This window comes from Arachis duranensis, chromosome 1 (genome assembly GCF_000817695.3).
Source record: "Arachis duranensis cultivar V14167 chromosome 1, aradu.V14167.gnm2.J7QH, whole genome shotgun sequence".
Lineage (NCBI taxonomy): Eukaryota > Viridiplantae > Streptophyta > Magnoliopsida > Fabales > Fabaceae > Arachis > Arachis duranensis.
In genome coordinates, this window is record NC_029772.3 from 88,610,183 (window position 1) to 88,631,681 (window position 21,499).

Below are 21,499 nucleotides of genomic sequence, written 5' to 3' on the forward strand. Positions count from 1 at the left end.
CAACGTAAAATAATTTTACGCCTGTATTTAATTACATAACGTCACATAATTAAAAGTTATTATGTTATGTGTACACTAAAATTAACCATTAAAATATACTAAAATACAAATATATATTAAAAATAAATTAAATTACACATATATTTATACACAAATATATTAATAACTAATTTTAATGATTAATTTTAGTATACAAATAACATTTCTTAAATAAAAATAACTATCTCTCATATTAATCACCTAAATAATTATCTAAAAAATAAATATATTTATATGAACTGCATAAAATACTTTATATATTTTTCACTGCATCAAAATTAAACTCTATCAAATTTTGGAAGTGTGACAAGAATTAAGAAACGGAGAAAGAGAACAAACAAAAAATGATGAAAAGTCAACAAACAGTCTCCATCTTCAAAGCTGCTTCTTTTCCATCTCCCACCCTAGTTGCTCGTCAATGGTGACTGCTCTCTCACTCAACCAATCATATCATTTTCACAAATTTATTTTTTTCTAGTACCTCAATTCCCCAACAAAGCTCTCATTTTTAACTAAAATTTTAGCATATATAATGTTTTTTTAGCTGTTACTATTTATATAGAGTCTTTTACTATTAAAGTTTATTTCTTTTCTTCCTTTAAAAACCAAGTGAGAAACTCTGAAAGAGGTAGTGAGTTATCTCCATCATCAGAGAGTGCCATAATCATCATCACTATGAGGAAAGGACTTCTGGGCCCCAGTCTCAAGCTCTCTGTCCCTGCTTCATCTGATCAAGCTTCTTTTTCCAAGTTCCTGTGAGTCTCTCTCTCTCTCTCTCTCTCTCTCTCTCTCTCTCTCTCTCTCTCTGCATATGTAATTGAATGTGATTGTTATGTGTTTGTGTTTTTGACTAACTGGGATTTGTTGTATTATGGGATGTGAAAATTGCAGGACTGAAAGTGGAACCTTTAAAGATGGGGATCTGCTTGTCAACAGGGATGGAGTTAGAATTGTTTCTCAGAGTGAAATGGAGCCTGTAACTTATTTCTCTATCTCAAATCTTTTCCCTTTTTTATTTTTTATTTCTATATGTTCTTATCTTTGCACCTGATGTGTTTGTGTTTGTGTGGTTTTTTTTCCTTGAATATAATATCCAATTGGATTGGTTAGTTGTTTGTCCAACTATTCTGCTGCATTTCATATATTGGATCTATGAATTGCCTTCTGTGATGTGAAGGGATTCCTAAATTTTCTATTAAGTTCCTTGTTTCTAGGCTTCCAAACCCAAATGGAGCATATTTCTTAGCTTTTGCTACTGTTTTGAACTGAAGCAGATATTGTTACATAATTTAATTTCTGTTATAATTTCTCCTCTTGATTTATGCATTTTGCTCAGCTGAAGTCACTCAATTCACGAGCACGAAATAAACTTGTTCTAGACCTTCATTTCAATTCCATTTAAACTTTTTGAGTGTCTCAGTTCAAACTTGTTCATGTTAAACTCCACACATGTAGTTATAATGAAATCTAACTCCCAGAATTATGCTTTTTAATATAATGAGGGCATGGTTTAAAGATTGGATTCCTGCACTTTTGTTTTGTCTTTTCATATTTTTGGCACAAATGCACAATACATATGCTGGCTGATTTCTCCCACTCTATGTTAATATATGGCCATAATATGTCATATTATCAGCCACCTCCAAACCCGATCATGCCGATAGACAACCAGCTAAGTTTGGCAGATATAGACACAATCAAAGTGGTTGGAAAAGGAACTGGAGGGGTTGTGCAGTTGGTGCAACATAAATGGACTAATCAGTTTTTTGCATTAAAGGTATACTCGATGCATACTGCTACTTTTTTTCCTTTTATCTTATTGGTTTATCTTTTTGTATTGGCAATGTCTAGTGCATAACATATCATCTTTCCATCTCCAACATGTTGATTTCGCTGAACACTGGCATTCAAAACTTGCTATTTTCATTCAATTTCCATGCCACTTTAGGGGGCATGCTATGTTAAATTTCAGAAAATGTTATTTTCTTTAGAGTATGATGATTTAATTTCATCATGGGTAACTCAATTACATTCAAGTAGTTGGTTAAAGCAATGATTGGGATTTGATATTCTGGGACATGAAATAGGGCAAGTGATGGGGTAACATATCTCATGTAATGGTTTCCCTATTTGCTTTTTAGTATTTTTTAAATTTCAGTCGTTTCTCTGCATGCTTGTAAGTTAGCAATCTAGTTTAGTAGCTTGAAATGCTGCTGCTTCTATATAATAATTTTTACAAAGTAATTGAACTGATGAACTAACTTCTTCCTTAATGCTGTTATCCACTATGGTCTATTATCACTTATGCATGATTTCTTCTCAATACAGGAAATTCAAATGAATATCGAGGAGTCTATGCGAAAGCAGATAGCACAAGAGCTGAAAATTAATCAATCAGCACAATGTCCTTATGTTGTTGTCTGCTACCAGTCATTCTATGCCAATGGTGTTATATCAATCATCTTAGAGTACATGGATGGAGGGTCCTTAGCGGATCTTCTGAAGAAAGTCAAAACAATTCCAGAGGCTAATCTTGCAGCCATCTGTAAACAGGTGAGGAAGTCAGAAACTATACTTCAGTTTTTCCCCCAAAATTCTTTTCTCTGAATCCCGAATCTGATTGCGTCCATTTCTTTTATTTTTTATGTAGGTGCTAAAGGGATTAATGTATCTTCACCATGAAAAACATATCATCCACAGAGACTTGAAACCTTCTAATTTGTTGATAAATCATAGAGGTGAAGTAAAGATTACTGATTTTGGTGTGAGTGCAATTATGGAAAGTACATCCGGTCAAGCAAATACTTTCATCGGCACATTCAACTATATGTCTGTAAGTATTATATGCAATATATTTGTCATTTTTCTCTGATCACCAAGTTGTAAACTGTTGCATGGAATTTAACATCCGCTCTACCAATTTTACAGCCGGAGAGGATCAACGGTAGCCAGCGTGGCTATAACTACAAAAGTGATATATGGAGCTTGGGATTAATATTGCTCGAGTGTGCTATGGGGAGGTTTCCATACACACCACCAGATCAAAGTGAGAGATGGGATAGTATTTTCGAACTAATTGAAACCATTGTAGATAAACCTCCTCCTACTGCTCCATCAGAACACTTTTCTGCAGAATTTTGCTCATTTATATCAGCATGGTATGTGATACTTTTGACTAAGTAACATGCCAAAAGAGAATAAAATAAGACATTAAATAACACTAGTTTTTTCTTAGAAGTCATCATGAAATTAGCTTGGATGCTTGAGGAGCCTATAATTTTGTAGAATGTCTATAAATGAATAACAATAGTAAGAGTTTTTTCTTAAATTTCTTGTCATTGTGTGATTCTTATGAGACTTCTAATCTTCCTTTTCGATCTCCTCTTCGTTTAGCTTACAGAAAGACCCGAAGGATAGACTAACAGCTCAGGAACTTATGGTAGGAATAAATCTTGATTCTTAGCTTTTACCATGCACACAATCATCTTCCTGACACAATATATCTGATTGAAACTCCAGGGACATCCTTTTGTCAGCATGTACGATGACTTGCATATAGATCTTGGAGCATACTTCTCCAACGCAGGGTCTCCACTCGCAACCTTATAAAATTTGGTATGCACTAATCCTGGACTTAATTATAAGCAGAAGAGATATTTTTTTCCTTCTATATTGTTGAATTGGTAAATATATACATGGTTATGTTTTCGAGCCCTTATCTTCAATTAGAAGGATCTTTTTTTATGAAAGCATGTCCTAGTTTGCCCAGGAGGCTGAAACATTATTTTTTACGGCAATATAATTCTTTTTCAGACACAGTTTCATGGACTACAAATGATGGGATTTTAGAAACTGATATTTCATTATATATTAATGTATTTATTTATTTTGTAGGGTTGCTTGGCATATGGGCAGTGGTAGCAGATGATTCAAATTAAGAGGCAGTTCCTGAGTCATGTCTAAAAATTCTGTATTTTATTATTGAGTGATTGAATTTCAAGAGTTTGTTGAGAAGCTCTTTATGTAAGGGCCAAGAAATTGCAACAGTTGGCTGTTCATGAGGAATTTTAATTCTGAAATTCAAGTTTTAGGGATCATTTGCAACAAAATGTTTGACCTCCTAATGATTTTGCAACAAATCATATCACTAGGATTTACCAAAACTGTTGAAATTATATGGCGCTCAAACTTTTAATACACATAAGTTCTCTCGGGCTGTGCTAATGGAAATAAGAATTAAAGATATGAATTCACAATGCTTTTAGCTATTCTTTAGTCTTTTAAAACCTGCACTTCTGGCTGAAGGTTCATTCAAGCTATGTTTGTGACTTTTGTATTTGGTTAAACCTTATCAAATTGTTCGGAAATGCTTATAATCAAACAAAAGTGTGGTTGCTGCATAAGTTTAGAACTACGTTCTGATCATTTGAACATCTATGAAGAAAAGTTAGTAATTAAACTTCTCAAATTTTTTATTCTTGGAAAGCTCTGATAGTCATAAAGATAACTTATCCAAGGTGAAGGTATCATTGTACAATGCAAATTTAGCATACATAACTTACTTAGCCCTGTGAAAAACTGGCGGGCCAAATGTGTTAATACTTAATACTGCCAAAAAAAAAAAAAACTGAAAATCAATAGGATAGTAGTTGAAGAAATTACATATGTAAAACTTAATGCTAGATAACATGTATTTTGCTTATGCTTTTCTCTTAATTTTTCTTTGAGCCTTCAAGTCTATCACAATTACAGATATGTTATCTTTGCTTCCCCTTTGGAGGGCAAGTCTAGAGAGATACTCTGCAGCAGAGTGAGCTGCAGGGTCAACTCCTTCTTCAACTTGTTCGGTCATTGACGCATTCTCACCATACTTCTTGTGCCAAAGAAGGATCCTCTTCCGTGCAACTTCACAGGCTTCTTCATTTGTCACCACATCCCATAAACCATCACTAGCTAGAATAAGGCACTCGTCATGTTTCTCCCGTTGCACAAACTTCACTTCCGGTTCTGGAATAATACATGGTTTCAAGTACCTATCACCTATTGGACAAGAACTAAGATGATTAGACTAATTGCAAGGAACTAAATGCTATATTTTGTAGCAAAAAAAGAAATACTTTTTCGTAGTGTCCTATAAAAAGGCTGTACCATTTTATTCATTTTACTAGAAACCATAACCCTTAACAAGAAAAAGTTTACAGTAACTAGCATCACTTCAAATCCAACTACATTGACATAAATATGCTGCAGAGATGCCAAAGGCAGATACATACCTATGGATCTTGACATTGCCAAAACGCCAAGAACTCGGTACCCTTGCCAATGTATGACCCTTCCTCCTGCAGCTTCTATCCTTGCCCACTCATCCTCCCTGTTTGGCTGCAAACATGAAGTAAAGTCTCCTCTATCAGATGGCTCCAATTTTTAACTCATGAAAAACATTGTGAAAATAGAAAGAAGTGCCTTACTTTGTGGTCAGCAGACAATGGAATGGCTTCTTTTCCACGATACAAGACGGCTCTTGAATCCCCACAATTTGCGACTATTATGTGTGATTGACTCAATATGGCAACCACTGCAGTGGAGCCAGCAGTCTCAGGAGCAATTGGTTCAATCGTAGACTCTGCTCCACCACTGTTATTTCTGCCATTACCAGCTCGAATTCCTCCAACTTCATCATCTACTTTCTGAAAGCAACTTACAAATGCTTTCTTCCAATGGTCCTGTAAAAAATCTCCTAGTTCTGTTTCTGCCAAACTTGATTGTGCAGCTTCTATCTCCTCAATCAAAGCCGAATGCAGGCGTTCCCGGCAGTAATTGGCAACCTACCAACCAAAAAGAACAAAAAAATAAAATCCAGTTAGTGTCAGACTTCAATAAAAGTTGTATAATTTTATTTTGATAGTGATTTTTAACTAATACCTGAAAGCCTCCATGTCCATCATAGACACCGAAAAAGTGGGCTAATGAGCATATTGTGTTATCGTTCACATGGCTATCTGTTAGCATCTTTGAAGGAACTTGAAGAAGTTTAGGCTTAACAGCTATAGCATCTTCCATCTCTGGTCTTTTTCCACAGATTGATGAAAAACCACAGAGAACACGACTACTCACTTCCGAAGCATTCGGGTTGCTTGTTCTGTTAGACTGATCAAGAGGTGCAGCACAAAACTTTGGATCAGACCCATCCAATCCCCTTGGATCTTCACTCTCAAGATCCATTGCAACAGAAACTGTGTTCTCCTCTGGCTGCAGTGCTGGATGTGTCTTGTTTAATCCATACTCAGCATAGATTTTATCATCAACCCCTATGATAACTGGCGAATCTATCTCAGAATAAATGGCCTTCAAGGATGCAGCTTCCTCCCCAGAGGGGCTGCATTTGTCATTGGAGCTTGAACTATGTAGACAATGAAAATCCACAGCCAGCATGAATTCATCTTCCTTCCTTGGTGGGTTATGGCTTTCTCTCAAGACCCAATTACTGTCACATTCAATAACCATTTCTGAGACAACGGCAGCTCCAACTTCATTCTCCTTCATCTCTGCAGATACCGTAATTTGATGTTTGAGACTAACATCAGAATGATTATCACTTCCAACAGAATATGGTTGGCAACCTTCAACTGAAGGATTTAATATTAAAGCTGCAGCAGTATTTGCCATAAGCTTTATACCAGTTATCTCCACGTGGGTTGCCACTGCTGACTCCTTCTGAATCAAGTTCCCAATTGTAAATGGCACTGCAACACTAGAAGATATTTCCTCCATTTGTTTACTTTGCCTTGTAGCAATAGCCTTATCCTCTATAGTATCCAATAAGCTATGCAAGGCCTTTAACCACTTTTTCCCTTGCTTTTCCCTTAATCCTCTTTTCTATGGCTCAATCAGCATCAAAGGCACCAATAAGGCTCCTACGACAAGTAATCAACAAGTTTAGAGACAACCTTCCCTAGAGGCACTAAAATTAAATACAGTGTAACAAGACTCATTCAAAAGGCTACATTTATTGAAGCAGAAAAGCTGATGCAAGAATAACACACTAGATCCTTTTGTGAAATTCACCTGATTTTGGCCTTGATCCTATAATGTAAGAGGGCACAAGTGGTGCTCCAAAACCTTATATTCCTAACTCCACACCAGCCCTCTGATCCCTGGAAGGATACACAGGCAATTTATTATTTATTGAACCAGAATCATCATATAATTGACAAAAGTCAGTAAATGTTTTGTCTCTCTCTCTCAAACAAAAACAGGAACAAAGGAAATGGGGTCATTGGAAACAAAAATAAGAAATAAAATACGAAACAAATAGCAGAAATATGAGAAGAGAGAGGTTCCCTAGATCTGAGATATCCAACATCAGCCATTGAACATAACTCCCCATGGTATCGACAATTATGTTCCTTTCATGTGTCAACTACAACAAGACCACCTCAACCCCTCAAAAGCATATTGATTGCAAATATTGGTCATGTCAACAACTCCAATCCCACTAGGTCCCTTCGTTATATCTATCATGAACTATTCCTAGATTTCATTCCTTAGTGCTCTTAGATTTATCTCTAAGGAATAAAAACAAACAGTTAAAGGGCATAACATATTAGTAATCTGAATTGTTTTGCTTACCTTCTCAAAATGAAAGGTAGTGCATGTAAAGCCAAGGAAGGGAATGAAGGAGGAGGAAACAGAACAGAAAGCCTCAAGTATATGCAGTTATTGTTATTATTGTTGTTGTTATTGGTTATTTAGTAATTAAGTTAGGAAAATGAAATGAAAGCACAAAGTATTTATTTCCTTCAGGAGTTTTTTATTCTTTCTGATAAGAAAAAGAAAGGAGTTTCAGCTTTGGAAAATAAATAAATTTAGAAACATAAATAATTTAATACGCAACACGTGTCTTATTTTTCCTTATGTTGGAAATTTTCAAAATTCTTTAGAACGAAAAAGTAAAAGCAAAAAAGTAAAATGTATTATGTAATTAGGCATGACATTATTTTATTCTCTTTCTGCTATGGTAGGATTATGCAAGAAATTGACACCTAGCCCTATCTTTTGTGTTTTGGTTGATGAGTTTGGTTACATCATTATTTAAAGAAAGCATTTCTTTAAACTACCAATACAAGATTAAGACGTGGAAGTCATTCTAATCTTTAAATTCAACCTCTTCTCTCTTTCATCCATTATGGAGGGACCATAGTATCTTTTATTATTACAAGCATAGTCATCATTAGCTAATTTATTAATTAATCAAAGATCAAATGTTGAACAATCGACAACATCGCTTTACTTAAATACATTGCTAATCAATAATTATTTCTAATTTTTCATTAAAATATATTACTTCTAAAAACCTTTTTTTATTTTAAAAATTTTTTATTATATCAATTATATTATATATACCAGTACGAGGAGGCCACGTGCATGGGCGAGAGAATCGAGAAGCTCAGCACCAAGGGAGATGTACGAAATTATTATATAATAAAAAACAATAAAATAAATATATAGGTGCAGATGGGGTGCGTGCAAATGGAAAAAATGGAAGAAAAAGGTTTGCTGTATATAGAAAAGAGAGAATGAGGTAATGTTGTAAGAGAGAGATGCATGAACTGACAGAGACAACAAAAAACTGTGAATTATAAAACCAAACGTAACAAAGTGAAGTGAAGCAGTGACAGTTGACGCGTACAACATTGGCATTTGCCACTCCCATGCTTCCAAGAAGATATATCCTACAGATTCTAAGTCTTTAACCTCTTTCTCTTCAATGTAAGGTTGTTGGAGAAATAATTCATTCTCCTAATAATAAGTCTTTAATTATAATTATTATGAACATCTCCTAAGTTATTAAATAAAAAAATAATGTTTAAAAGTTTGTTGTTAAAAATAAAAAATATAAATATTAGAATTGTTTTTTTTCATATACAGATGATGATGATGTCATCATTCCTTAATGCTGTTAGCATTATTTATGCATATAGGTTTGTGCCGAAAGGCAGTGACAGATGAAGAGAGGTTCAACAGCCTTCAGTTTGTCTCCACGTGTTCTCTCTCTCTCCATCTTGGGAGCTGACCAACCGACCATATCATATTCACTCCTCCAATCATTCATCCCTTTCTCTCTCTTATGTCTTCTCTTTCTGCATGTTACTATGTTTAATGCCATTAAATTGAAATAAAGATTTTGCTAATTGAAACAAAAAAAAAAAAAGAATATTATTGGATAGTTAACAAGGAAGAACATGATCCCTATGTCTGTTAGAAGAAACACCAGAAAGATTCTTCAAGGGTTTCTTGGATAAATGTCAAAGGTTCTGACAGATTCTCATCAAGTCCCAATATATAGAGCAAAAACCTGACTCCAGCAGCAGCATCAAGTCAAATATATCATGAGGAACTCAAGTGTAAGGAGAAAGACAATCATGTGAGTGAAGTCATACATGGACAACATACCATCCAAGTTAACTTGAACATTTATGTTCCAACCGAATTTTTCTACAAGATCACAGCAAGATTGTTTAACTAAAATCATATCAGAACTTAGAAAATGATATGAAATTGGGAATTCCATGAAGGATTCAGCTTGCAGCTCAATTACTTAAATAAAAAAATTGTCCAAGCACTAATCCTGCCAAGAATATCTGAGTTTACTTACCAACAAGATGCCTGATTAATCTTCAACATCTTGAGTCAACAAGGATATCTGAACTCTCAATGCTTTGTAATGATCTTTTATGATTATTAAAAGATCAGGCAAAATGTGTAAACCAGGTTTACTTTCAAAACCTTTAATTGAAAAACATAGAAACAGAGCGCTTTATTCTTGCAGATAATAAATCCAACACCCTGATGATGAAAGTTAACCAGAATCTGCTAATCTGATGAAGCATAAATGCCACCGCTTTTCTGCACAAAAGTTAAAAATCTGGACTGCACCTGGATACATAAACAACTCAACTTCATATCTGCAGAGCTCAAAGTACCAACAAAAATCCTATGCTCAGAATAAAATGGAAAATGATAAAGGGAAGAAGGGGGGAAGGGCTTGAAAAGGCCAACAGAAGATTTCAACCTGATGTTACTGCAGAAAATGAAAAGCTGATTTTATTAGAAATATTAAATGTATGTACAAGGGGCCTTGTCTCTGATTTGTAAGAGCTACAACCAGGGTACTGTGGCTAACATATAATCTACTAGAAATACTAAATTGTACCTAGAACAAAAAGATCTTTACAGTGGAAGTCACGAATTTCGACACGAGCAAAATCTGAAACAGATGGAAAGGTCACTCAAAACCAACTTGGAGAGTCTACCAAAGAATCTATATAACCTAATTGTGGACAGGATTAGCCATAAGACTATCCTATGTGACTAGTCATTTCTTATAAGTACTTTGTTCCTTTGTTATTGGTATAATGAACAGGACTATACAAAGAAAGCAGCTTCAGACCATCATATTCAAGTCTGAAAGGTCATCCATGGGAATTTCAAGGCCCATGAAATCGTTATCTTGTAATCCATCGTCATCAATATTCAACCATGAACCAAGATCCTGACCTTGGTCAGCAAGATCGTCAATTCCTGGTAGCTGTAGGTTGGACAAATCTATAGGCTCGTGTTCATCCAAACCACCCAAGCCATACTCATCCTTTTCCTTGGCATTGCTATTAGTAGACGTTTCATTTGATTTTGAACTAGATGGGAATGCTGCTTTAGGCTGCTCTGATAACTTGCCAACGAGGCCATTGACTGAAACAGAATGCTGTGTTGCTTTCTGCTTAGGCTTTGCTTTGGATTTTCTTTCTCCCTTAGCACTGGATGATGCAGGCCTACCAACTTTTGTAGTTCCATTTCTAGATAGCACCTCTCTGCCATGTCCCTTTCCATCTCTATCCCTCTCACTTCTCTTTCCTTTTGCACTGCTTGTTAGAGAACTTACAATGCCAGGAGCACTTGAAGTACCTATTGTACCACCAACATCATCAAGGGACAATTCCCTCTTCTTCAACCTATTTGACCAGAGGTCCTCCTTCCCACCATTTTGTTCAGATGAATGATTTATAGCAGGGAACATATCTGATGAACTTAGATCATGATTATCTAAATTCTGACTAAATTGTGAAGGGCTCTGCTGTGAACCCATGGAGGCTGCAAAAAGAAACAAAATGATGGCACTTAACACAGCCAACGCAAGCAGATTAGAGCAGCTATTAAATAAAGTAATGCAGAACGCACCTGTTCTTGCTTCCAGAGTAAGGGGAGAAACATATGGTTTTGAGGATTCAGCCTCCATTCCATCTAATTGCCGGACAGCATTAAGCTGGGTAGCAGCAGCAACGAACATATCCTTGAACGAAGACTCACTGAAGCAGCTCTTGCCTGTATCTTCAAACTGATGGCACCGTTCCAATGTCCGCTTAACAAATCCCAATGCAGCTTGCTTGGCCATTTTGTTGCTTGAATTTCGCCCACCCGAGGTACCAGGACCCCAACAAGCCTGTCAATAAATCATTTGTCAGTACACTTTGCCATATGACCTAATGGTCACAAGTTTTAGGCACAGAAACAGCCCCTTCAATCACAGGTAAAGATGCATATCCACTGCCTCTCCAACAGGAAGTTTTTTTTTCCTAATGATAACATAAAAAGGTAATCCAAACCATCAGTATACAGAGTCCACTGAATTCCAAGGCTTGAGCCTAGTTGGCTACCACAGGTAAAATTCCCCTAATGCTCGTAATTCCTTGGAATATGTCAATATATCATGTCTGAATTTATATCTTGATATTTACTCCCTCTTTCCAGTAGTAAATGGTAATATTATATACTATGAATAAGGGGAATCACACTATATGTTAGGAAGATTACCATGTATTTCTCATAAGCCATTACAATGAGTTTTTCCATGGCACGTCGTTCAAAATCCCTGTTAACCAGAAATTAGCATTTTCATGAGCGTATTGTAGGCTAAAAATGCTTAAACTAAGCAAATGATAAGGGTATAAGTAACTTTTTTTTATTCAAAACAAATAAATCATAAATGACGCTGCAATTACTTTTCTAGAAGTTCTTTTCCCACTGTGGCAGAATTCAACAATCCATCTAGCATGCCTTTCTTCTTGGAAACCTGAATATTCAAGAAGCAAGATCAAAAAGTGAATTGCATATTAAAAATGAGGTTAATTTCAATGTTGAATGAAACTTCTGAGCCAAGCCCACATATTTACAATAAACTTGGAAAATGATAGTCCCATGTCAGTTAGTATGTGGGGAGAGTGGCATGGTAAGAATAAGATTCCTAAAAATTCCCTTCATATTAATTTCCTTTCCCTTCCCTTCCCTTCTCCCGCATGCCCCCATAAGGGCCCCGCTTCTGATTACCATCTTACCAAACTAACATAAATATTGAATGTATAACTATTACAAGAAATCCTAAGTATGGGTAAATATATAACTTGGCCTCAGCTTCATTCAGTACCTGTCCTTGGTAAAGCTCCTCTACCCTAGCAATCTCCTCCATTATTCGTTCATCATCTGTGTGTGACATTTCAGGCTTGAAAAAGAAAAGCAAATCAATAAGCATCATACTAGCATGCAAAAAGATTTAATTATAAAAACCAAAAACATCTTACAATAAATCCAATGGTTACATCAATAAGAAGACTTCCAGTTGGAATGCAGAACAAACCAGAACAGTTTAGTTAAATTCATCGGATTTGGCAGATAAGCTTACCACTGGTTCCAGGGCAATTCCAATGCTTTGAAGCTCCAAAAGAAGCTTATCATTAATATCTAAGCTATCATATTGCAGCTCTGAACATCTTGATTCTTTATCATGGAGTAACCCATTTACAGAGTTAGCAAGGCTTGAATTTAACCCAGTTGATGGAATACGAACTACATCATTTTCACCTTCATTATGTTCTGGATTCCCAAAAATCCGATAACCATTATAAGCAGAAGGAAAACAAAACTGAAAATCAGTACGTGATCGATAATCCAAGCCACTCAATTCAAACTCCCCGTCGGTCTCAAATTCAGCATCGTATGCATCAAACTTGAAATCTTCACCTCCACTATCACAATCCTCTGAGATTAATGCTGCTATAAGCCTTTGATAGAGAGGAGTTGAACTATGATCTCCTTTAGATGGTTGTAACTGCTCTGCAATAATTCCAGTACTCCTTTGAGCATCAAGGCCAACATCTCTTTCGAAGCCATTCAGCCCAAATCCATTACCAATGGTTTCATCAGTGTGCATCGGTGTGCTTGATTCAAGATTTTCCTACATGCCAAATGACATGTTAAAAAGTATCAAAATTTGATTAATTTGGTCCTATTACAAGCTTTCTCTCAAAAAATCCAACTTTTCGAGTAAATTTAGTTATGCTTTAATTGACAACAAAAAGTTTATTTACAGACCATTAGAGCATTATAAGCAAAAGAAACTTTCCACTCTTTCTAAAGGTGAAGAAAAGTACCTTCTGCTTCCAGTTAGCAATATCATCCTCAGATATTAAACTGAAGAAAGGCTCCATCTGCTTCCAGAACGGGCTGGAAAAGGCACGAGCTGCACCAATATTTTTTTTCTCTTCAAAATTACTCCACCAGAGGAACACATATGGGCAACAAATAAGATAGTATAAAGTAAGACACATACCAGAGTTGATAACAGCCTTTACAGCAGCCAACAGCTCTTCATGTCCATCTTCTGACCCAACTAAACCATTAAAACCAAAGGTGAATAACTACATGCAGTCACAGTGAAAACTTTAGTCAATTGATCTTAAACAGGAACTAGTACCAATAAAGTCTGCTGCTGCACTAACAGCAGTAGGCTTCTGACGTGCATAGGCTTTACGGTCAGAAAGTTTCCTAGTTGGTGGACGACCTGCCTTGCTGCAAGGATTCATAAAAGCAATAAAACGTTAATGTGCAACCAAAAAATCACTGAACAACTTAAACTATTCAAACAGAGAGTTTAACCTCTCATTCTTCTCTAGTCTTGCACTTCTAAGTTGTTTTGCAGTTCCAATATTTCCAAGCTTTTCAGATGTCATTGGCACCAGAGACCTTGAGGCAGTAAAACCCCGTCCTGTCCTTCCCTGCCTTCGAACACCATCTCCATGTTCTTCTCCAGATATAATCTTATTCTTTCTTGTTGGCAAGACCAAGTTAGACACCTTTTGAATGTTTTGTCCACCTTTCTGTTCAATCTCTTCTGATTTCCTGCTCTTCTCTTTTGGTGGTTTAACCTCAGCCATCCCTGACTCTTCACTTTCAGATAAGGCAGCTGAAGATGAAGTATCGCCTTTTAATTTATTTTGTTGCGAATTGCCAACCAAGCGTCTAGCAAATCCTAGCCCAGCATCATTACCAGCCACATCAGAGACAGCATCCGAAGAAGGAGCTTCATCGTTATTTGAAGCACTGGGCATGAAATTTGTTCTTCTAGCAGTGCGAGAGCTCTTTTGCGGCCTTTGCCAGTGAACAACAGGTGGGGAAGATGACCGTGCTGATGCCACACGTTTGCGATTGTTTGTACCAACACCAGCAGGAGGCTTTGTGGTGCAATGAGACAGCTCCCAGTCATTAGGAACAGCTGCTCTATGGACAACTGGTGACAACTTGGGGGCAACTCCTGAACTTGATCGTGGGGCCCGAATAGCAGAATTCATCTTTGTACCAGAGGTGGGGCTAGCAGAATTAAATTCATCTCGAACAGTTGCCCTGTGCATAGAACAAAGCATAGACATTGAATAAATTACAAAATAAATATCAAAAGACATTTGAACAATAGTCACAAGGCGTCAGAGCACACAATGAAGAAAAAACTGAACAACCCTACACAAAACAAGAAAATTAGGAGAAAGAAAGTGAACTAGCAGGACGACCCCGCCTCTCGTTGACAAGGGAACCATTATCTTGGTCATTTCTAGGGGTAGAGGTACGGATGGCCAACCCAGTCTGTTGAGAGATGCCATCTGATTTTCCACTTCCAACAGTTCCATTAGATACCCCCGGCCTACAGAAAGACAGAAAAATATTGTATTTTTAGGCTAGATCATATCAGGATAATCAAAACGGAATTGAATCATTAAAAAGAAGGAAAAAAAGCTCCTGCTCATAGCAAGAAAAACAGTACATGATATGTTCAATATGCGAATTTTGATCTTTATAATCAGAAACAACCTAGCAAAGTACTCACAATAATAATCAAAATCATGTGAGTTTTGAAGTAAATCCTTTTGCATATACACTATCTGGAGACAACCCCCAAACAGTTGTCTCCTACAAATTAATTTTATTCTTCAATTAATATAGATATCCATAAAAGGAAAATTTTAACAAATTAGCATTAACCAAAAGAAGGGGTCGCTATTCAATTTGTATCCGAACACAATAGAAAGATTCTTACCATATCAAATTTCATTTACTTTTACCATTTGATTTGACCACCTAATATCTAGCATTAGAATAAGTGAATGGCAAAGAACCTTTAAAAGAATAATGGTGTATACAATGCGGGAAAAATGTAGAAGTTTAAATTTACATTAGCAGAATAAGGTGCAAGTTCACAGGTAAGGCATTTTTATGCGCTGTATTTTCAGCATGGTTACCAATGGATCTACAATATGATGTACAGTAGTCATGGCTACCCCACAAATTTTTCTTAATTTTATAAGAAAATAAAAATAACCTTCTAAATATCGAAATGAAAAATGTATTGAGTATTTACTTTTCATCTGCTTTTAGTATATACTGTGAGCATAATTTTGTTAGTTATATATTTATATATTGCCTGTTTTGAAAAATTGGAGTTACATAGATATGTCTAGAGCTTAATCAAACACAAATTTTTGTGTATGGCACAAATTTGACACATCCTGCCAACTTACCAAGAGAACTGCTAAAAGTATTTTATTTATTTATTTTTGCCTTCTTTTTGTTTTCTTGCCTTCCAGCTCTTTTGCTTTTATCTTTTGAAGAGGATTTCATATCTTTCCACAATACATACATTTTTGACATCATTCTTTAATTTTGAAAAGAATATATTATATTGGGGAAAAAAATACTACAAGAAAACTGCCTTAATGTACACAACATATTCATACCTGAAAGAATGAGAATCGTTACTCAGTTTTGACCGGCCATCAGCAACAAGTCTTTGTTGCATTCCCTGTTTAGTTTCCTGAAAGGTGTTAACAGGTTTTGTCAATGTGTTTGGAGAACCATCTAGTTTGATGCAGGAACGCTTCTTCTTCATTTTTGACTTTTCCCAACCATCACCTCCAATAGGTAAAGTTCGTTCCTCACCCTGAACAGCACCACTGTTGGTAATCCGTAGCATTTCCTTTTCTCTATCAACAGGTCCAGATGGCCTGACGAGAGAATTGGTTCGCACATCCATCTGCAATTCATCAAAAACAAATCGGCTTTATTCAACAAGTTTTAAGGAATTCCCATGCCAATATGAAAGCTGACTCTCCATGGAAAGAATAAAGCTATAAAGCCACAACACACATATGCCATCTGAGAACAGAAAAACAGGGGGGAAAGAAAAAAGAAAGACAGAAAGAATTCTCTGTATTCCATCTTTCAGAGAACAAAAGCGAACGGCAAAAACCAACTCAAAGCACATGAAGCACTACATACAAGCTTAAAAGGATAGCAACACAATATATTAACACACAAATACTTTCATAAATTATAATTACATACAAGGATGATATCTTCCAGAGCACCAAGAAATAAATGCTCTATTAAGCAAGCTTCGCAGAGATAGACTTCAACAAAAGTAGTTTTCCATGTATATATGAAGAACAAATGTTCCAAAATAGACTACTAGAGCTCATACCAACTATAAACATGCAATATTTACTTTAGAATAGTAAAGAACGGGATAAGCAATAGGAGCTACTTAAAGGAGTCAAATCCGTTCAATGTTAATACTGGCAAAAAAGAATGGGAGGCGGACCAAAAACACATACCCTGACATCAAGCATAGAAGTTCGAGTGCGCTTGTTAGGAACAGGATTTTTGGTCCGTTCTTCTGACTTTTGCTGCTCAAGTTCAAAAGTACCTGTGGCCGCATGACCTTGAATTCCGACCTTACTTATGCTTGGCCCCAAGACTGTCCGATCACTTAAGATGGCATTGGATCGATCACTAGAAAACCCTTCAGCCCGAGATCTCTTCTTTGAAGTTATACTTGGGAAAACCTTGTGGAATACGGATAAGGCGTCACTGAACATTTTCACACGTTCCCTGTTGAATAATCAAATATCAGTACTTATTTATACATGCATAACTTTAACACATAGCAAAAACCTACAAAACTACCTCGCCTTCAAATGGCTTGCATACAAGGTATCCTTCAGTCGTTTGATTTCTTCTGGTACTAGCTTGCCTTTTGAAGAACTAGACGGAGATTCATCAGGTGAAATTCCAAGTGCAACATTTACATGACGTTTATAATCTATTTGACGATTAGACTTGTGCTCTCCCGCTAACAATTTTGAATCAAAGTTCACACAATTGAAGAAGTTCACCACATCCCCGTGTGTTGCTGAAGAGCTGCTTCTTGACATGCTTGTAAGAGAAGACAACATAGGACTTTCCATGCTTTCACGGAAGCTACCTGATCTATCTAATGAAGCAGCCATGTGGGATCCACGCTGCCCAGTGTACAATGGTCTATCTGGGCTACTGGAAGTTGGATCAAACTTGCTAGATGTTGCCATTGCACTAGTATGCACACAGCATTTGAATAAAAGTTACAAGACACAGAGCAATGCATGACAAAGATATGGCACTAAGCCACATAAAGGGCGAATCCAAATCACCAGAAATCAATCGGACAAAGCACCTGAAATGGTCAACATAATCTCAGACAAAAATCAAACTCTTCTTAATGAGATACAAAGATACTTATGTAATATTTTCAAATGAATGAATGTCTTGCAACTGCAGATCAGGACTTGACGTAGTAATTCTCAAAAGTACCATTCATAAAATGAAACAAACTGCAACCACATTGCTCCATTGTATTTTTTCTTACTCTTTTTTTTCAGAAATAAGAAAAACCATATTGTGGCAATGTTCATAAAGGTATTTCCAAACATAAAAACCAAACCACAGAAATCTCAAAGTTAAGAGCAACCGGATTCTCATAAAAAAAACTACTTAAAACAAATACTCAAAAAGTCATCAAAAGGTATACCATTAATACTTATGAGTCCACATCCTTAAATCACTATTTTATCATCTCTGTACAGTATACACCTCCCCAAGAGTTGAGACGAAAAACTCACTTTTAATGAAACATATAGCACAAGACGATGACCTAATGTTCTCATAGCAACTCTCTTCACAGTTCACATTACATAAACAATTTAACTACCTCAATCACAATGGAATGAGAAATACCATGAATATTCTTTCCAGGCGAGATGCAAAGCACTGACCTTTTAAGTCTTAGCAGCAATAATATGTCATCAAGCACTCTCTGTTGTGAGTGTAGGTATCTTTTGATGCTGCAGATTATTATATGAAGGAATATATTGTTAACAAGGACACCCATGTAAACATTGAAAAGATGAACTGAACAAACCATGAGTATAAGTTTCTCCAAATCTACATAAGCCAGTATTGTGCTCTGCTGACAAGCAAGCCCATCCCAAGCAAGTCACAAATGCAATCACAAGCAAGTCCGATTGACAGAACTTTACCAAGCATCATGATCATACACAGGAACATAGTTTAACAGAAATAAATGCTCAACTTAGAATCATGGAAAATCTATATCATCCACATTCTAAATGTTACGGAGATTTATTTACAGCATACCACATGGAAACCAATGACTACACCCAATAAACGCTATCACATTAATTATGCTTCATTAACATAAAAACAGACAGAATGCAAATCATTAAAATAATCAGCACAATTTCTAACCCCACCTAAAAATATTACCAAAAAAAGAAGTTAAAAGACCCACTTTCTCAATGTCCAGACAGTAACATCAAATGCATTCTGCTGCTTAAAATTTTTCCTTCCAAAATTCACCCATCTTCGTACTCTTATTCACTACAATACATTATCTACTAATCTATTACCCAATGGCCGCACATTAACAAAAATTACTATGCACTCTAAACTTCAATAAATTTTTTTAATTTATGAAATAGTAAAAAAAAGTATAATATAATATATAATTTTGGTAAATTGTTATCCAAAGTGGTAATCCGATAAAAATCAACAGAAAAATAAATTTGCATCTATCAACAGCATAGCTCGTGTTGCATACAGTGTAGCAACTCCATGCAAGCAAACACCCCTTCCCCCTTATATTCTTCATCTCAATTTGCTTGGAAGCACAATTTAAAAAATAAATAAAAATTAAAAGTAAGAGACGAAACCCTAGGGGTTGAATCAACCAAAAAAAATAAAAAGCAATAATAATAAATAACAAACTACCTCCACGACCCAAGTAAAAGCATTCAAAATTGCATGAGACTAAACCCTAGAAGCTGAATCAAAACTGGGAAAAAAAAATAAACGGAGGAGGAAATCAAAATTGAACACCTTTTGAATCGTTGCAATGATGAGAGAGTGGTATTGGGGAATTTTGGGTGAGGATGGAGAATTTGGGTAATTTAAGGAATCGAGGGTTTGGGGTTTTTTTTTTCGAATTTGGGAAATTAATGTTGCGAAGAGTTGAGTTGCCTGAGTTGGACCTCCAATTTCGTACGAAGCGAAGCCATGGAGGACGAGGAGACCGGTGTTTTGATCGGCAACAATTGGACCAATTTGATATTACTCTTTTGCCCATACATTCTGTTTTCCGGAAATTTGTGTTGCCATTTTTGCAGGGGCTTTTTGGAGATACCGACCTTTTAATACGGTATATATAACTGGCAATGAGTTACCAACATGTGATGTGATTATTGAGATGGTGTCACATAATCATATGCAATGTGCTATAATATGATATAATAAATTTAATCTTTTGGTATATCTCATGTTTCTATAATTCTTTAGGACTCTTAATTAAAAGTTTAGTTGAATAATAACTTGTTTACCAATAGTTTAGATGATATACAAATTAATTTAGTGCTGCTTTTTTATGTATATAAAATATTTTTGTTAAATAAAATAATAACCAATTCATTAGAAAATATATAATGCCAAATATTTTTCGGTAAATATTAATACATTATGGAGAAAGTGAAGAATGCACTTTTTAAATTTTAAAATTTAAATTATAAATACTAAATTCTGAATTTTAAATTCTAAATGTCTTATATCTTAAATTTAAAATTTAAGACATTAATGTAAAACATAATAAATAGAATATTAAAATGAGAAAATCTAGGGCCAGCATTTTTTGTATTTTGTAGCCAAAATTTAACCATCAAATTTCACACCATTAAAAATACTATTGAATTGATGGTTACAAAACATAAAAATTGTTGCCACTAACACTCTTCTATTAAAATTTATTTAATCGATAAAAAATACATGACTCCTTACTTAATAATAGAGCAGAAGAAGTCATAAATTGACTGTAAAATTTGGATAAACAACTTAAATAAGTTCTTTTGAAAAAAGAGGGATTAAAGTATAAGGATTTTTATTAATAGTAACTTATAAATAGGTTATTTTGTGTTTGGATTTTTAGTTATAGAAGTACTTATTTTAAAGTTGTAGCGTTTCGATAAATAACTCAAAATACTATTTTTTTTCCATAAAAAATGGATATTAAAATAACGATGATAACAAATACTTTTCAATATTGAATGTTGATTTTCTATAACCTAATCACTAAGATTACAATTGTTTAAGCAATTAATTCTTTATTTGCTCTCTTATTAGTTCCATTTTTTAGGTAAAAACTAGTTTTTCTACTTCATCTTCTATGGCAATAAATAGTAATAAAACTTTAATTCATAATAATCTTGATGGCAATGCCAAAGAAATTATTGTATAGTTAGTGTTTGCTGTTTTATTGTGTATGATATGGTAGATAAAAATAAAAAATAAATGTGAAATGTGTGTTAATGTATATTTTGTTGTTATTTTTTTATTTATTTTTACTTCTATTAGAATTTTCTCCTCTTTTATTGTGGTCAAGAATCTGCTATAACTAACTATAAAAATAATAACAGCTATATAAAAATAAAATTAAAACTGATATTTTATACCACACACAATGTTAAATACAAATTTAATAATAAAAATAGAGTGGTAAAATGATACAAAAAAAACTAGAAGAAATATATGCAATAGATGGTTCATATGGAACATTATTTTAAAATAGTGGTGGAGGGTCAATATTTTTAATAGATAAATCATTACCTGAAAATGATGATGGAAGGTCAATGCTTCGAACAAATGAAATCTTGGGTGAAATGGTATTGGGGTCGTATTTCCAGTGTTTTTTTTAGATTTTTTT

The 21,499-nt window shown here is 35.0% G+C and overlaps 3 protein-coding genes across 5 annotated transcripts; 1 reads left to right on the plus strand and 2 right to left on the minus strand.

Annotated features, from left to right (window-relative positions):
• The first annotated feature begins 339 nt into the window (after window positions 1-339).
• Window positions 340-4,148, plus strand: LOC107496952 (mitogen-activated protein kinase kinase 2). Of its 2 annotated transcripts, XM_016118292.3 has the most exons (10): window positions 340-460; window positions 650-794; window positions 931-1,015; window positions 1,676-1,816; window positions 2,368-2,592; window positions 2,690-2,872; window positions 2,968-3,197; window positions 3,433-3,478; window positions 3,559-3,654; window positions 3,934-4,148. In XM_016118292.3, the coding sequence occupies exons 2-9, from the start codon at window positions 715-717 to the stop codon at window positions 3,646-3,648; spliced, it is 1,080 nt and encodes a 359-aa protein (XP_015973778.1). In that variant the 5' UTR covers window positions 340-460; window positions 650-714; the 3' UTR covers window positions 3,649-3,654; window positions 3,934-4,148. The 2 variants fall into 2 exon arrangements, with proteins under 2 accessions (XP_015973778.1, XP_015973769.1); XM_016118283.3 differs by lacking the exon at window positions 340-460 and having other exon boundaries at window positions 487-794.
• A 342-nt stretch (window positions 4,149-4,490) lies between these two features.
• On the minus strand, window positions 4,491-7,812 carry LOC107496931 (protein phosphatase 2C 50). 2 transcript variants are annotated; one of them, XM_016118271.3, is made up of 7 exons: window positions 7,669-7,812; window positions 7,105-7,193; window positions 6,717-6,953; window positions 5,962-6,584; window positions 5,508-5,864; window positions 5,313-5,418; window positions 4,491-5,079 (listed from the first exon to the last, which is right to left on the minus strand). In XM_016118271.3, exons 3-7 carry the CDS (start codon window positions 6,808-6,810, stop codon window positions 4,739-4,741), a joined length of 1,521 nt encoding a protein of 506 aa, XP_015973757.1. In that variant the 5' UTR covers window positions 6,811-6,953; window positions 7,105-7,193; window positions 7,669-7,812; the 3' UTR covers window positions 4,491-4,738. The 2 variants fall into 2 exon arrangements, with proteins under 2 accessions (XP_015973757.1, XP_015973742.1); XM_016118256.3 differs by having other exon boundaries at window positions 5,962-6,953.
• Window positions 7,813-10,117: 2,305 nt separating this feature from the next.
• LOC107496920 (uncharacterized) lies at window positions 10,118-19,927 on the minus strand. Its single transcript, XM_052251404.1, has 16 exons — window positions 19,630-19,927; window positions 18,507-18,575; window positions 17,383-17,908; window positions 17,031-17,307; window positions 16,155-16,450; window positions 14,922-15,064; window positions 14,026-14,800; window positions 13,844-13,938; window positions 13,700-13,759; window positions 13,521-13,609; window positions 12,773-13,324; window positions 12,518-12,592; window positions 12,096-12,166; window positions 11,908-11,965; window positions 11,275-11,536; window positions 10,118-11,187 (listed from the first exon to the last, which is right to left on the minus strand). Exons 3-16 carry the CDS (start codon window positions 17,781-17,783, stop codon window positions 10,484-10,486), a joined length of 3,858 nt encoding a protein of 1,285 aa, XP_052107364.1. The 5' UTR covers window positions 17,784-17,908; window positions 18,507-18,575; window positions 19,630-19,927; the 3' UTR covers window positions 10,118-10,483.
• Between the last annotated feature and the right edge of the window lie 1,572 nt (window positions 19,928-21,499).

What these genes read in the sequence shown, in the direction of transcription:
- LOC107496952 (XM_016118292.3), top strand. Translation starts at nt 715, where the DNA reads ATGAGGAAAGGACTTCTGGGCCCCAGTCTCAAGCTCTCTGTCCCTGCT. An exon ending in CTCAGAGTGAAATGGAGCCT is followed by an intron (nt 1,016 to 1,675) that starts GTAACTTATTTC and finishes TCATATTATCAG; the next exon opens with CCACCTCCAAACCCGATCAT. An exon ending in TAACAGCTCAGGAACTTATG is followed by an intron (nt 3,479 to 3,558) that starts GTAGGAATAAAT and finishes TTGAAACTCCAG; the next exon opens with GGACATCCTTTTGTCAGCAT.
- LOC107496931 (XM_016118256.3), bottom strand. Translation starts at nt 6,810, where the DNA reads ATGGAGGAAATATCTTCTAGTGTTGCAGTGCCATTTACAATTGGGAAC. An exon ending in ATGGACATGGAGGCTTTCAG is followed by an intron (nt 5,865 to 5,961) that starts GTATTAGTTAAA and finishes TTTGGTTGGTAG; the next exon opens with GTTGCCAATTACTGCCGGGA. An exon ending in CATTGTCTGCTGACCACAAA is followed by an intron (nt 5,419 to 5,507) that starts GTAAGGCACTTC and finishes TCATGTTTGCAG; the next exon opens with CCAAACAGGGAGGATGAGTG.
- LOC107496920 (XM_052251404.1), bottom strand. Translation starts at nt 17,783, where the DNA reads ATGGCAACATCTAGCAAGTTTGATCCAACTTCCAGTAGCCCAGATAGA. An exon ending in GCAAGCCATTTGAAGGCGAG is followed by an intron (nt 17,308 to 17,382) that starts GTAGTTTTGTAG and finishes ATTATTCAACAG; the next exon opens with GGAACGTGTGAAAATGTTCA. An exon ending in AGGAGCTTTACCAAGGACAG is followed by an intron (nt 12,167 to 12,517) that starts GTACTGAATGAA and finishes TTGAATATTCAG; the next exon opens with GTTTCCAAGAAGAAAGGCAT.